Below are 16,905 nucleotides of genomic sequence, written 5' to 3' on the forward strand. Positions count from 1 at the left end.
TAAAATATTAAGAGAAACTAGATCAATCTATTGAAGATATTCACATACAAAAGTGTTTTTTGTAGGTCACAGGAATTCATAAGAAAACTTACTGCACATTATAGAGCTCTGAGCTGTATGACCATTTCGTGTCCCTGTGGATATAGCAAAAGTATGCTCATCAAGTTACTGGCACACAACTCAATTTTTACATAGAAGAATAAAGCTTGGTGTTAAATAATGCCTAAAAGCAAATAGAAAGCACCTTGTCTCCTTCAAATGGCATCCTCCCAGGAAATGCAAAAAAATCAATATATAATAGTAGCTTATGATCTCATTTAAGTGATTCAACACAACAAAATTTCAATGACATTTCTTTCTTCTGTGACTGTTGTCTTGCCTTTTCTCTCCAAATGGCACTACTAGATTTGGATTTTTTTCATCCTTTTCTTAGGACCTTGATGTGGAAGGCAGCCTGTTCTGGGGAAAAAAACAACCATGTAGTGTATTAAACTACTGGAGATTAACGGAAGCCAAAAAAATTCATGAGTACCATGGATTCTATAGCTGTAGTCTGGGGAGGGGAAGACCTGTGCAACATCAGGCTGGCTGGACTATCCCCTGGGACTCATGGGATTGTCTCCTACCATAGATGTCTGTGTTTTCTTCCTAGTTTATCTCTGGTTGATTTTAACCAGGACAAAAGCTTTACTTTCCCTGTTAAATTGCCCTATATCTGCCTTATACAGGAAGTGTAGATGGCTTATACTTCCCAGTCATACCAATTTTTATGTCTTTCTGAATGGGATTATTGCTTGGGCCTCCAGAAGATGTTATACTTATTTACATTTGAGTTAAGCACTGGTGATCCCCTCCTTATGGCTTCACTGAAGAAAGAAGGTGGTGGTGGCAGCGAGCAGATAAATCACAAAAGACACGCTTCATCTGCCTGATCTCTGGTCTCACTTCTGCCCTTAGAAATAGTGCAATAGTTCAAGTTTATAGCCTTTGTGGATTAGAAAAGCACCCTTATGCTGTTGAGAAGAGAAAATGTCCATAAACAGTGTTATTGACAGTTATTACTGTTGTATTGCTGAAGACCAGGGCTCATTGTGCTAAGTGCTGTGTAAATGTATTTTAGAGGGTTTCCCTGCTATAAACAGCAATATTTTTGTTAGAAGCAGAAGGTCTCGTTATTCCTGTGACTCTCTTTGCTCTGTTTTGCAGCTCAAATAGCACTTGGGCAGTCATGCCTTGGTAAGAGTCAGAAGAACCAACTTCAGACAGATGTGTTTCCATCATGTGAGTACTTCTTTATATCTTCTGTCTCCACCACATTTGGACTTTTGCTGTCTTTACTCCAGGGAAAATTTGCCACACTCCACGTGTCCAAAAAGAAACCGCCAGAAGCAAGCAAGGTGAAGAAACATAAACTGGTTGAAAGAAGATTAGAGGGGTTTCTTATTTTCAAAAAAAAAAAAAAAAAAAATTATATAGAGCTTTTTGATCTTTTAGAATAAGTACATGCTCAGGTTAACCTGTGATGGACACAGAAGGCACTACAGAAATAGTGGAATTGACAAATGCCTATGATTGAATTCTAATCAGAAAACAGAGTTCTTTACTCTTTCTGTAGCTCTAGTCTGGTGATCCAGATTGCCCCTAACCAACATCTACATAAGTGGCAGAAAGAAGCTATAAACATCCTAGAGAGATGGTGCTGGAGAGGCCTGAAAGACTAGGCATGCTTTCCACCCCTGCATTCTGGGCTTTTTTATTGGAACATATTTTCCTTCTCCCCTTCCTTTCTTACATGACAACTCTATTTACACCTTGCCAACTTCTTACTCTTTAGTTTTGGTAACAGTATTGCTGATTCATTGATCCTCTCACAATCCAGAGCTCCTTTCAGTCCTTTCCAGCAATGCTGCTGCCTGGCCAATTATTTTATTGTGCTGATGCATCTTTTCCTTTCCCCTCTGACCAGCTCTTATCTCACAACAGTCTCCACGTTTTCTTTGGTGTGTCCTTTTCAAAATGGAGAGTTAATAACTAGGTCAGCTTCAATAAGAGAGGTGAGTGTGGAGTGCTAGTCTGTGCTCAGGAGCCTCCTCGCCCCTTACAGAAAGAATCTCTCACATTTCTTCAAACTTAATCCGCTTTTAATGGCCTTACTTATTAGTTGCTAAGCTGTTTTCTTCTGGAGAGCTAGAAAAGATAGCCCACATAGTAAGATGCTGGTATTTTGTGGTTAGGCACAACGTCAGAATGTCTGAATTTGTATCTTGCTCTTTTTGGTGGATTAGGACCACTTAGGAAACTTACTCAGTATACCTCAGTATATTAGCTGTGTTTAAGAAATGAGAGCCTGGATGAGATTTCTGTCCCTCGAGCAAATTTTTTGAGTGTCCTTGGGTGACTTAGTTGCTTGTCTCTGTTTCAGCTCTCTCTCTCTCTGCCAGACTGATGTAATATTCCATGGCTAATATAGGTGCTGAGGAGATAAATTAATGAATGCCCATGGAGCATGCACATCATTGATGTACGGATGGGTACCCCTGAGAGACACCAGCAGACTGCTGCTTGGGAACAGAGGTTGGCTTGCCAGGGTGGAGAGTGAGAAAACCCTCAAAGAAATGGACAGGAGGCTGGTAAAAGGAAGCAGGAGAGAGCCTGGAAAAATTAGGGCTGATATAACAAAAGGCATTCATTACTTGCTACAGGAACTCTAAAGGAATCTGACGTTTGGATGTTCCCCTCAAATGTGGATGTTTGGAATGCTTTAATCCATCAGATTTGAGTGGGAAGTCTAAAAGTCCAAAGAAAGATGTCCTGAAAGGCACTTTCATAGCACACACAGAAAAAATTCTAATATAGATTAATTTAAACCCTGAAATTAAATAAGCATTAAACAAGCCCTGAAAAATACACACAAACATATTCTGGTGAAAAGTGACATTGTGTTCCTTCCTGTATGAATTATAGCACATATACAAAAACTGCCATGAATTCTGCAGGGAATGTGAGAATGTAGGCACCTATTCAGATTGGAAGCCATAAAAAAGGAACTTCTAATAACAAGTGGATCCTGACATTTTTTGAAATAACTAAAATAAGAAAGGGACCAGAGGGAGTGAATTGCATGAGGAGTGGAAAATCCTGAACCCATGCTGGCCCGAAAGAAGTATCAGAAAGAAAGAGCTCCTTTAAGTAAAAAAACTCCCAAATTAGACCTTTGTCTGACCAATTCAATAAGAAAGGAACAGGGAATAGGGAAAGTCATTCAAATGTATTCATTAAGTTGCCAGAGAAATGCTTATTAAAGAAACTCTCATCTTGATTCCTTTTTCGGGGAGGAGGAAAAGAAGAAGGAAGCAAAAGATTTTTTTTTTTTTTTTTAAATTATTTAACATTAATTCTTCAGAGGCATTTTTCCTATTATTCCTTCTATTTTGACTTGCTGCATTTGAAAAATATGTTGTCTTTTAAACAGATTTATTCCTTTCAACAGCATCTGACATCTTTTGTCAGAAGTTCCTTCATTTTTCCAGTTTATTTCTTAACATGTATTTGTATAAGTGGCTTCCACTGTATTAATTGATGTGTTTGTGTCTGTTCAGAGCAAATGCATTCTCCTCACAGGGATTTTAACAGGCATTTGTTTAAGTGGGTTTTGCTTTTCTGTGTCTATTTCTGCTTGTTTTTCTGGTAGAGAAGGAGACATTACTAACATGCAGCCGACATAATGAGTCCCATTAACTCCCAGTTCAGCTTGCTTTTTGACCACCTCTCTTTTAATGACTGTACTTTTCTTGACTGCAAAGTTTGGGGAATAGGAAAACTGTTCGCTCTGCTGGATTTTAATACATGTTTACATCCTTCTTTGCAGAACAGCACCACCTCTCAATTAATGTTACTCTTAGCCTTAAAAAAGCAAGTGGTAATAAGTAAATCTGAGCGTGTGTTGGAAAAATGTGGTGTGAGCCAGAATTTTTACAAAGGCTGCTAAGCAATTTTAGAGACGAAGCAGCATTTGTGTTCTAATATTTTAAAGCTTTTTCATTGATCTCCTGTTAAATGAGAAGCAAGAATTAACCTCAATGACAGTGCTAGTAGCTCTGCAGTCTATTTTGGCCTGTTCTTTAAGTAAAAAGAGCAACCTAGATGAGAATTTTGTGCTTCACTGGATATTGAAAGATGAGGCAATAAACTGCTAAACTTGAGTAATCACACACTCCCAGAGGAATGCCTCAAATGGGGTTGGTCAAAAACCTTGAAATTCTAGCCTTCTGCACACTGCCTGGGCTTTAACATTTGATGAGAGTCATTATAGTGGGGGACTGAATACAAGTGTCTTCTGATTACAGACCTTCCATTAAAAGTTCCCACCAGTGTGCCTTTCCATAGAGAAGCGTCAATGGGATTAAAATCTCAATTCACCCCAGTCAATTCTCCAGTAACACGATTTCATTAGAGGCAGGCAGGGAGGAAAATGGACTAGAAAGCACTGAAACAGCTGGTGTATAAATTATAAAGTGTACTTTCTACTAAGTGAACACACCTTCCGCTCAGCCACATTACTAATTAATGTGTAGGGTAGCCGATTTTATGTAAATTGTATTCTTCCTCTCTCCTGTGCTTTGGTTAACAACAGGTTCTTCTAAATCTTGGAAAAAGAAAGATTATGCAAAGCTATCATCATATGAAAATAACGTATTAACATACTGCCTGTGAACTGTATCCAATCAGTTCCTTTTCACTGGCGTGTGTACAAAACAATTAAAATCAAATTTATATTGCACTTCTTTAATATATTCTGGCATTAATATAATCAACGAACAAGTGTTAAAAAGTCTTACAGACCTATTCTGCTTTAAAATGATATGTTTGTTCTCAGGGTTAGTGGATATCTTCAGCTTCTCTAAAAGGGCACTAAAATGAAAAGTTCTTGGTGTACAAATGCAACACTGGCAGCCATCGGTTCACGTGGAGCCTGCCTCATTCCAGCCTCAGCCTGTTGTGTTCATTTTTTTAGCTGGTGACTTTACTCCTGGACTTTGTCAGCTGTTCCCCCTGTTACCTGCAGCATGTTTGTTTTTAATTATTGGGTGTTGCTGAATAATTGCTCATAAAGTTTAGGAGACCCCTGAACTGTCTGGATGACCCGCAGGATGGTTGTGCTACCAGCTGTTCTGGTGTCAGGCAGACTCACATCCAGGAGCTGTCTTTGTGCCTGCCAAGGCCCAGGATTTCACCTGGAGACTGAAGGATGGCTCACATGCCATCAGCATATCCTTATTTTCCATGTTTCATGCTCTGAGGCTATGTTTTCCCTGTCTGTTTTCCTTGCTGCCTTTGGTGTACTCTCATGTGACGTGTGGCAGGAAGAACTGAGATATTCTGTCACTGCTCTCAGTGCTAGAAGATCTCAGAAACAAAAAAACCTAGTGTGAGTAAAATGTTTTTGTCATTCATAGGGGTGGAGTGTCTACCAAGAGGTTATTTATTCTGTTCTTAACAATATCTGCATCTCCCCAGGAGCAGTGCCTTGTCGAGCACCTCCACCAACAGGCACTCCACCCTTCATTGGGTAGATTTTTCTCAGGGATTCTGAGAAAATTCTCAGGGATTCTGAAAAGATTCAAACAGAACTTTGCTGTCTTTTAACACCTCTAGCTGCAGGTAAGCCCGTTTCTTGTCCTACACACCGAGGATAAAGAAGAGATTACTCTGTTCTTTGAATTTGCCTTTTACTTATTTTGAGAACCTATCCTTCCTTCAGACACATATACAGAGGCTAATGCTAGTGCCCAGCCAAGATGATTCTTGAAACCATGATCATGAAGCTGGAAATGATTGGTTTTCCCCTCCCTTGGCAGTTCTGAACCTGCCTACAAAGACACATCCCTCTGAGGAGACCAAAAGAGTGTATTTCCTAGGAGAAATAGATGAGTGAGATCCTCATACCACTTCTGAGCCTTTTTCTAAAGCAAAACTATTTCTTATGGCAAGAGAACATAAGCTCAATTCAGTTTGGACCAGAGGACAGTAATAAACCATGGAGGAAAGGTCAGTGTCCTTCCATTTCCAAGTGGTCCTGTGTTATCCTTATTTACGATTTCCTAACAATTAATTTAGCCAGATAGAAAACGTGATTGGCATAACTCCATTTTGAAACTGCAGATTTGAATTCTTGAAAGTGTAAATGGTTGTGCATTTACATCATCAAAAATAGCTTTAGACTCAAACCATTTCTTTTTCTCTTCAGCTCTTTGCAGCAAAGCTATGAAATGAAGGTGGGTGAGGACTGCAGAGGAGAGAGGGAAAATAAAAATGCTAGGATTCATTGCTGAATACTTTCTTTTTGTCCCTCATTTCCTACCAGCTGATCTGGAGTGGAACCAAGCCGAGCAGCTGACTGACAGCACACCTCACGCTGAACACTTGGTCAGACCTACTGCAACCTTTTCCTCCTTGATGGTGTTGATGGCAGAAATGGCATCAGCAGACTGGCCCTCAGCCTTGAGGCAGGGGACAGCATCATCTGCAGCTCCTTACAGGGACAGAACAGGGCTGGAGGAGGTGCACGTTCCACCCTTGGTCACAGTGGTGGAAGCCCAGGAATTGTCAGTGAGAACTGAAGGGAGCCAAGGTCGCTGTGCACAGACACAGATCACAGTTTTATCTTCTCTGATTGCTCAGCCCTCGAGGTAAATGTTGTCTCTCTCACTCCCTCCAGTTGTAAGTCACTGTCAGATCCTTCCCCACTGCCTGATGGACAGTTTGATGATGCTCTCCAAGCCTGCCAGGACTTGTGGTGCTATTGCTACTCACTAAAGGAAAGAGGACAAACACAGAGCTCTAGTACAGCACCAGAAAAAGATGCTCTGTCTTTCTTCCAGAAATACTTTGCTGATGACCTGTTGCCAAATAAGGTGAACAAATAAATCTCAGGGGTCTCTGAAGGTGATCCCCCAAAAATGGCTTAACAGGGCTTAACAGTGGCTTGTTTGCTCTTTTTGGAAGGAACAAATATATGGAAAGATAAGTTGTAGTTATTGTTTTCTAGGCAGCTGAAAATACAGGTAGAACAGGAAAAAGAAGCTTCTCTTTCTTTGGGTGGTTATCAGGAAGGTTGAAAGCTGATGAGTAGGTTCCTCAGTGATTTGGGGTTTGCACATCTTCAGTCAAAGAGATTCTCACATCCCTGCAATTTTTAAATGGGCTTTTTTTTTTATGCTGCTGTATTATTTGTGCCAGTGTTCTCTGTATTTGTGGGAAATTATCCTATTTGTCTTCAGTGGATAATGCACAAGACTCAAAATGAGAAACACATCCATAAAGTTTGGTAGGGTTCAATATGTAATTTTTTTTTTGTGATAAGGAAAATTAAAAAGATAGTTGTAGTTACATTTTAATTACATTTATTTGGTATACACATTGTCTAAGATCTAGAATATCTCTAACACGATGGAAGACAGCAAAAGAATGGGATTAGAGTAGATGAAGACGAGATCTCAGGCCTAAATAGCGATACAGAGAGGATAACCAATCTGAAATGGTTGAAATTGTCTAGCTTTAGGGGTTGTTTAGTTTCTTAGCACAAATTGCCAGTAATAGTTTTTAATTTCTGCATGCATTCCCATAATTATTTTTGTTTCGAAGTAACTGTGAAATTGAGTCTTTTGCTTTTGCTGATATCAGGTCACTTCTGAAAACAAAGTGTATCTCAGAGAACAGCAATATTATTATTATTCAAAGGCTGCATGCTTGGGCAATTATGCAAACATTGTCCTACTGCCAGTCAGTAAAAACCTTTCCTAAAATACCTGGAACCCTTGAATTAATTAATTTTCTCATCTCCTTTGAATGCCACCATTTAAGGGGTCCACCTCCTGCCCAAACCCCCCCCCAGGTCCAGCAGTTGTCCAGATGAATGTTCTGCAGTGAACACTGCTGCTCCTCTAATCACTGAGTACAAGCCTATATATGTAGAGTTTTGCAAACTCTCTATGCTCTTTTAGCAAAAGTCAATTTGGTGACTCACATGTTGCAAAAAGTGTGAAATCTACTGAAAGCAGCACTGCTTTCCTGAAGGAAATAAGCACAGTTTCTGTGGCCTGACCTCAGAGACAGCAGAGGCTGATGTCCCCTGATCATGGCTGGAAGTTTAGGAGCACAGCTGAAAACAGCTGGAGAAAAAAATGCCTGGTGGGGAGAAAAAGAAAGCCAACAACATACCAAGGGTAATGATACAGAATGTAAAAATATTTTTTATTTTTTTTTTAAACTCCCTACATACTCTCCATGACAATAAATGGTTTATCTTTTCAGATCTGTATATTACTGCAGAAATATCCTGCTGGGAAAAGGCTGCATAAATTCTGGCCACCCTGTAAATCCCACACTGAAGACTCACTTGGGAAGAAGACGCAAAATGTTGTGCTGGCTGTCTGAGTGAAGGTAAGTGTTGTCCTGCATAAACAGTAACGAGAGCCAAGCTAAATGGGGCCCAAATTTTGTTTCAGGGCCAAACCAGTGCTATGTCAGCCAAAGCCTTCATGATTTTTATGAAGGTGGAGACCTTTTCTCCCTTTGTCTATTCTTACTCCTTGGTAAACAGGCATGTATAAAAACAGGCCTGTATAAAAAGGATGGCATTCATATCCTCTGTTTTGTGCCCCCCCTGGCTACACCCCATGTGTGTGGTACTCAAAAGGGCAAGTGTGTCCCACAGGGAGGAGGAATATTCAGCATTCCACAAATGGCTTTGAACCAGCTGCACATCACAAAACCACCCTGCAGAGTCCCTGGGCCTGGTTACTCTTGCTGGGACAAGCTCATCCATGACTGTATGGGGAGCTGCTTAATTGAGGCTCATTACTTCCATTTCCTACTGGCACTGCGCGCCCCGTGAGGCGCCGCTCCGGCAAGGGGCAGGGGGTGGAACAGCTGCTGCTGCTCGCGTGGAAGCCAGAGAGGATGAGGGATAACAGTGCCCTCACCCAGCACTGCTGCCTCTGTGGTTGGTACCGCCTGTGAGGAGGAGAGAGCTGCTAATCTGACCCCCTTAGACAGGGGAGTGCACCTGCCTCAGCCTCCACAGGGCCCTTGGCCACAGAGGATGGCGCACTCCTGACAAACTGCCCCCAGCAGGTGTTTCCTTCACCCCTTTGGGATGTCTGACAATCTGTATGCTTTGTCCTTTTTTAAGAAGCTTCATGCTTGGAAGACCCTCAGCTAAAACTCCTGAAGAGGAGCATTTCCCTATTTGAACAGGTAACGTGAGTCATCTATTTTTTCTTATTCAGGTTGTGCAACCTGCCTCTCCAAGGTCAGACAAGCATCCTTCCAAAGCCTCTAGCTCTGATTCTGTTTCTTCAAGCACACAAGCTTACAGGTGGACACAGAATTCCTGTTTACTCCTGGTCCTGTGGACATCCTGAATCCCTGCTGAGAGCCTTGTTCCTGTTTCTTTACAGACATTCTTCCAGTTCTTTGCTCATGTCATATCCTCAGTTTTCATTATTAAATACCCATTATGGGCTTTGGCTCCTACAGGTAAATATTCAGGATCTTCCACTTTATGTCAACTTCTCCAGAGTGCCACAAAAGCTGTTAGAGGAATTAATCACCTTTTGATTTCCATGGGACAGTGGAAAACCTGTGAGAGAGAACTTAGGCAATGATATCTGTTATTATCACCCTTCTGAAACTCACCACCGCTGAGTGAAAATGAGCTTTGTGAAGGTAATCAATCACTGGCCACCACATGGGTTCCCTCAGTATAACATTAAGGGTAAAACTCATCACTTTGAACAGCATCAACGCAGCCTTGTGTAACACCAATTCTCACTCACCCACTTCTGTAGAGAAGATGAAAGAGGGATCTGTTTACAAGATACTCTGGCTTTGCATTTCACCACTCCCAGTGCAAGTAATGACTTGCTGGACAGCCATTGGACTGGCCAGGCAAGGGCTTCCTGTGCTGCAAGGTGGCATGGGGCCACAGGAGCTCTGCACATTGACTGAGAAGTCAGATAAATTATAACTACCAGCATCAAAGCCATAAAAATGACCAAAAATAATACCACAGTATTACAGAGAGTTCCTTCCTTTGCAGCTGCCGTTAGTCAGGCAGTATGCAGTCAATTCAGAGAATTAGAAAAATTAGTAAGAGGATATCAGAACATATTGCATTATTCCAGAATGTTGTTTCATTCACTGAAACCCTACAGAAGTATCCCTCCAGAGGATGTTTTAGGTGAGGGATAAACTCAGAGAGATGGTGGTGTCCAATGTGTCTCTGAACATTAAACATTTGGCAGCCCTGAGATGAAAGGTGTGAAGGGACCATGTTTGTGGGCAGAGGAGGTTTCTTGTTTGGCAGCACCTGAGAGCAGAGTTAAGCTGGTTCAAGGCATTTCAGACTGGGTCTGTCTTCTCTGCTTCTGTGTATGCAGAGATGCCCAGGTGATTTCCATGGCACAGGCTTTGCAGGCATGCAGTTGCTGCATCCTGTCGCTGGAGAATAGGAAGAAGTGGCAGGTCATCACAGAGAGAATTAGCTCATGTACTTTGACAGGTGAAGCCTAAATAAAATGAAATAATTTGACAGGAAGTGAAGCAAAAATGCAACAAAGGAATAGACTTGCATGAATATCACGTTACTGGGGCGGGTGAAATGAGGATGGGAAATGTATATACAAATAAATAAATACAGATGTTTTTATAAATCTGTTTCAAGCTCAGCAGTTTGACTAGCTCAGAGTTCCCTGTCTCTTGGCCTGTTTGGGTAAGGCATTGCTGCTATCACAGTAAGTGCTTTCATTTCCTTACACACAGTAAGGGGACTGCACGATCTCTTGCCAAAATCTCTTTCAAAACTGAGTGTGAAGTAAGAAAGTCCACTTGCATTTGGAGAGAGTCTAAAATAGGAGCTCCAGGAATTTCAGTCTGCTCTATTACTCTAATTTCAGGCCATGGGCTGCACAGGTCTGTGGCCAAGTTACTGCTGATTGTGACTGCTCAAAGGGAAGAAAGAGAAATGCTGTACAGGGCACAAAAGCAACAATGGATTTCTGACAATATACTATTTTCCAGTGTGAGCACAGGCAGCTTTCTGCTCTAAGGAAACAAGGACTACTTTGCCACTAGCATTATCAAGTGGCTGGAACTCTCTTCATATTGTGTTGCTGGTAAAAACCACAGATAAGCAAGGGAGAAAATTTACTCAAAATTACAGCAAAGAGATGCATTAGAAGAAAAAAAAAAAAAAGATAAACTACACAGGTGGCGTGGAAAGCAACAGTGGTGTTTTCTCAATAAAGATGCTGAGGACATAAAACAGGAAAAGGCAATGTGTCAGCACAGCAGTAACAGGTCACAGCAGTCTGCTCCTGCTCCTGAGGACCGCTGCGGTGATCCTCGGGAACAGCACACAGATGTGTGGCACTAGCCAGCCTGATCAGGTTGTACCAGCCTGGCAGCCTCCAGCCAAACATCCTGCCTTTTAGTGGTACATGTCCCTTGGCTGCACACAGCCATCTGTGAGGGAACAGGATCCCCCTCCTGTGCCTGGGCAGCGGCACCGCCGGGGACCCGCCGGACACGGGCTGCCACAGACTCAGCTCCAGGGCAGCAGGGCCCTGGCACCAGAGCCCACTGTGGGATCTGGCTGTGATTCCTTGATACCCAGAGCCCTGGGAGGTGGCCTGAAGAGGCACAGCCTCCTGTGTCAGTGGCACTGGGATGTACAGGGCACGGGCTCTCCAGGGTGACAGCAAGTGGGAAGGGCACGTGTCACCCAGGCAGCTGAGGAGATGGTGGGAAAATGAAAATACAGTTTAATCTTGCATGTGTTTAGACAGGTAAAATTGTGGTTTGGAGACCTCAGCAGAGACTTACAATATTCATAGGTTTGTTTTCTTTAAGGGACTGTTTCTTTTAATCTGTTTTGTTCTCAAAATATTGCGCATTTAAGCACTTTGCTGCTATTCCTGCCATTTAGACTTTGTTATGGATGCATAGAAAAAATCTGTTAGTTATCTACTTTACTTGGATGAATTGTTATCTGATGCTAACAAGAAATGTAGGCAGAGTCCTGCAGGAGTCATCCTTTGCTCTAAATGTGCAGTCTTATTAATCACTTTAAAATGCTTCATGGCTCTCAGAGTTGCCAAAATCTCTTTCAAATCTGAGCCAAGTGTGAAGCAACAAGGTAAGAAGGTGCACTTGATTTTACAGAATCTAAAATAAGAGCTCTAGGAATGGTAAGCTTCTCTATCACTCTCATTTCAGGCCCATGGACTCCACAGGCTGTGGCCAAGAAACAACCAAAATCCAACAGTTGACTAAATTTATACCTGTGTGTGCTATCAAATTTCAGCTATTGCTGGCCAGATTGTGTAGGAATGCAGAGATGGGAAAGGGGGTCATTCCTGTCAGCCAGGGTAAACTAACAGCAGACATGATTTTAAAAATAACATGATTGTGGAATTTGCCTGACACAAACCTCAGTCTCACCCTGATGCAGAAACACTCTGTAGCTTCAGGGAAATAAACAACCAACTGCCCTGAGACCTGTTCAACATGAAGGGACTTTGCCCTTCTTCCCTGCATAAGTAGACATTAAAAAAAAGGACAATTACAAGATAAAGTATTACAAAAAAAAACACTTCCACAATCTGTTGTCACAGCTTAATTCAGCTGCGAGGGAAGTACCCTTGATATTATTTCTGTGTTCAAATGCTTGAGACATTTACCAGAGATACTGACATGGAATGCTTATGAGTCAGGTGGAAGATCCTCAGATTTCAGGCCAATGTTTTTTGCAAATTTATCAAAATCCAGCCAGGCCTTGTTCCTGACAAAGATCTTACCTCTATACATGGAGTGATAACCTAGAAAAGTGAACAGCATAGGAATTTCAGATTTAACCTGACTTCTGCTCTGTCATTTAAGGATCATTTTCCACTGTGTCCATGCATTTGAGCAGAAAATTAATGGTTAACTTTGCAGCCACTCTCGTAAACAAGCCTCCTTTTGTTGTTGTTGTTTTTGTTGTTGTTTTTGCAGAGTCATAGATTTGCAGATAAACAAAAAGCAAGAAAATAAAGATGTATTAGGTCCACATTTCCAGGTATTCTAGGTGGGCTTCTGCTGTGTGGGAGCCATAGAAACACGCAGACTTTTCTTCAACACCAGCAGAGCTATTCAGCCAGAAGCAAGGCTGATTTCAAACCAGTTTTTGCCTAAGACTGCTGGTACCTCCAACTGAGATCTGCTGGAGGGTGCTGGCTTAATTATAAAATATCTCCCCTACAGCTGCAGAACACTAATCCTGATTCACCAGAATCCAGTGCTTTTGTTTGATTACAGAAAGTAGCTTTTGAATCTTTTGGAGTAAATCTGGCCCTGACCTAAGCCATGTGATGGATATCAAGTAGCCATGGGATGCATTGCATCCTCTCAAGGTGCCTAGCCAGGACGCCTACTCTTTCTGACATGTTCTACAAGCCTGTCAGCCAGGGTAACAGTGACATCAGTTTATCTCTGTGGTGCTATTTCAGCAGGACACGAGGTCTTATCATGTAAATTTTGTCAATCAGGAAGTGATTTTTCTTCCAAGGGTTGAGTGGCAGAAGGACATCCTCCCAGCAGCATGGTGTCCGCAGCACAGATGCACTTTTGTGCCCTGATGCACTTTTGTGCTTCTGGATGGCAGCTTCTCCTAAGTCAGTGGCTCCTGGGAGGGTTGGACTGGGCCCCTGGTGAAGGGTGGGAGGGTGGGAGGCAGGTTGTACCCTGTGTTAGCCAGGACCCAACTGTTCCCTCCTCTGTAGTGAAATAGTGCCCATCTCTCGTTCCAGTTTTGTGTGAACTGTGGGGTCTCCGGCCCTGAAAGTGTATTTCAACATTTGGGAAAGACTTAAGACTAAATTAGGCAGCAAAGTGAAAGGATTTAGTTTTTCCAGAAATTCCTGTGACTTCTGTAACATTTCTACCTTTGCTGCTTAGACAAAAATAGCTTTGTAAAGTTGAGGAACTTCTTGAGGGTTGAATGTGACCGAACTGAGGAAAAAAACATTCTTTTTTTTTTTTTTTTCAGAAGTTTTTAAGGATTCTTTCCTTGGTCTGTACAGTAAGTGTTTAAAAAATCATTTTAATATATATTTTGTTCAGTGTGCTATAGATTTATCACAAGTCTAATTAAAATCTGAAGCAAGTACTTTTGTATTATTTATAAAACTTCTTAGAACACAGTATCATAAATGAAAATGATTTGATCTTAAAACTCTACAGGTCAAGCCCAGGGCAAAGGGGCCCTGATTTATTTGGAAATTGAATGAAAACAGAGGATAGGTATTTATTATTTTAAAAAATAATTCCAGCTTTCCCATAATCCTAGGCACTGAGGCCATTATAAAGGAGAATGAATTTTGGTGCACAAGTAGCAGACTGTGTTTTGAAAAACTGCTCTGGTGTTATATTAAAAGCTTAAAACCTGTTCACCAGAATTTCTGTCTCCCCCCAACTCACATTATAATTTTCAAACTTATGAAAGCTACGAGAAACTTCAACCCAAGGTAGGAGAACCCTCTTTTGGAAACCCAAGGCCTGGCTTTTATTTGTGTTAAAACCCTTTCACAGTACCCTGTAATAAAAAGTGTTTTTAAGTTTGTCTAGTACAACCACGAAGCTGATAGCTCCTCTTCACTCATCTGCATTTAGGGATGACTGTGGTTTTAATGAAACAGAATATTCCAAATACTAATGGATCTTAAATTGCTTATTCTTACCAAGAGGTACTCCAAATAGCACATTTGCCTCAAGTATGTGATATAAAGTGATGAGTTAATTCATGTACTTGTGTCAATTGCTTCAAGATACTGAGAATTAGCTGCATTAGTGATCTGCTGCTTTTTTTCCCTCCTTGTGCTTTACATATGAACAGGAAAGTGCATAGGAATGGAGATCAATTTAAGCTGTACTGCTCAAAGAGGGGAAAAATCTGTTGATGGTCCTACAAATGTCATTGGCAAGGTTAATAATTTCTTTCTTTTTGCATTTTCTTGCTATGCCTTGTACTTAGGTTTGACACAGTTAAGATTTTTGGAGTAGTGTGTGCCAGGGAAATTTCTGATTGCAGTGAATTAACCACAAAGAGTTTGTCTTCAGGAGAGACATCAAATGGAGCTTGAAGGTCCCTCCCAGGGGAGGGCACAGCTCAAATTGCTCCAAGGATCTCTTCTCCATCTGGACTCCCAAACCCACCAGCATCATATCTTGCAAAAGCAAGAAAAACGTGGGGACAAATGCACATCCCAGATAGATCAAACTTCCCTGGAGGTCAAGGGCCAGAGCACAGAGCGGTTCCCCAGGCTCAGGGTTCCTCTGAAGTAGAACAGAGCAACAGGTGGCAGCTGTTAATGTGCTGAATGTGGCTTCCCTCTGTGTCCGGCCACGGAAAACAAAGCCAGCCAGCGGATCCATGCCAAACACTTTGCAAGCATGGAGTTTACACAATTGGGCTCCACCCACATGCCTCACATGGGAATTTTCTCCCTCACCAGCTGGGTTAAGATCACAAGATGGGAAAAAGGAGAAGGGGGGGAAAAAAAAAAAAAGGAGCTGAAGTTGTTTTCTTTCCATTGTGGCTCCTGAGCTGAAAGTTCCTTTGCAACAGAATAATAGAATAAAGATGAGAGTGAACACTGCTGATGGCTCAAAATCTGGCACCAAAGTTTATTTTTCCTAAGCAGCCTGAGTCTGAACAGTCTTGTCAGACAATGTCAACAGAGGTGAAAAAAAACCCGATGAAAATCATTGAATCTAGTTTGGCTCAAAAATAAATAAATGCACCAGACAGGGTAAATATATGACCATTAAAAATGGCATAACCCTGACTGAAAACTGAACACCCTCATATGTATTTTGTACTCTCAATGGCTTATCATGCCAGCTGTATTTTTGAATGAGCTAAGTGTCTACTCGTATGAAATGAATGCGAGTAGGCACACATAAGCTTTCTCATCAGTGTCCATACTCATAGCTGGGTATGTATTGAAGTCTCTCAACTCAGCTTGTTACAGCTATCATGATGCAGAGCCTGAAAATGCCTCTTCTCCAAGTGCAGACAAACGTGAACTGACAAGCGCTGTATTTTGCCCTCAAGGCTCCTGTCCATGGTGATGCATCGTCAGTTATTCTCTGTAAAAATCTCTGCCCCCCCCATGCCACATGTGCTTGTCTCTTCCCTTAGTGCTCGCCTAATTTGGGAGCAGGTACAGTTTGTGGGAAACACCAACTACGCTCCAGCACCAACATCTTAATGCTCAGGAGGAAGATGTGTGGGTTCAGCAGGAGGCAGGCAGGGTTTGAGAGCCCCAGCCTGGGAAGAAAAGGGATAGAGACCCACAGCACATTGGTGCTGCCTGCGCCTCACCCACGGAGCCTCCACGCCTGTCACCCATGGAAATCAATTTCCTGTTGAATGGTGCCTGTAGTCAAGAACGAGATGCTCAAAGTCCCATTGTAGCCTGACACAATGAAAATAAAACCCGAGGACAATACAGATGCTGAAGTCTTTACTTGCTTTGATAACAATGACACCAGTAAACAATGATGTTTAAGTGCACTTGCATGGTTCTTAAATTAAAAACAAGATAGCCAAGGGCAGTGAGAAGTCACTAGCATTCCTGAGACTGGCACAGAGAAGGGCCTCTTATTTACTTCCAGCTGGAAACAAACCCTGCAGTGTGGGGATGACCATGGTACTTTTGTAAGGGTGTGACAGCTTCCAGGCTCTCGGTTCTGTTGTGATTCCCATTCCACGAAATTCCATTTACATAGTCACAAGAGCAGAGGGGCTTGAGGCTGGGGCACTGCAATGTGCTTGATACAGGCACTGAGACCTGTTCTCTG

General features: G+C 41.9%; 1 protein-coding gene across 2 annotated transcripts in view; it reads left to right on the top strand.

Moving 5' to 3' along the window:
* Positions 1-15,024, top strand: part of LOC111930550 (uncharacterized) — a 211,447-nt gene extending 196,423 nt beyond the window's left edge. The window contains exons 5-11 of one of the 2 annotated variants that reach the window (XM_086892071.1): positions 434-479; positions 1,207-1,236; positions 1,344-1,397; positions 6,365-6,689; positions 8,314-8,442; positions 14,090-14,122; positions 14,936-15,024. In XM_086892071.1, the coding sequence (XP_086748197.1) occupies positions 434-479; positions 1,207-1,236; positions 1,344-1,397; positions 6,365-6,689; positions 8,314-8,440 (582 nt within the window). In that variant the 3' untranslated portion in view covers positions 8,441-8,442; positions 14,090-14,122; positions 14,936-15,024. Of the gene's footprint in view, positions 1-433; positions 480-1,206; positions 1,282-1,343; positions 1,398-6,364; positions 6,690-8,313; positions 8,443-9,290; positions 10,716-14,089; positions 14,123-14,935 lie in introns of those variants that run through there. The other variant, XM_086892072.1, reaches the window with a different exon arrangement.
* The last annotated feature ends 1,881 nt before the right edge of the window (positions 15,025-16,905 follow it).

The sequence above is a fragment of the Cyanistes caeruleus genome, chromosome 6 (genome assembly GCF_971803275.1).
Source record: "Cyanistes caeruleus chromosome 6, bCyaCae1.hap1.1, whole genome shotgun sequence".
Lineage (NCBI taxonomy): Eukaryota > Metazoa > Chordata > Aves > Passeriformes > Paridae > Cyanistes > Cyanistes caeruleus.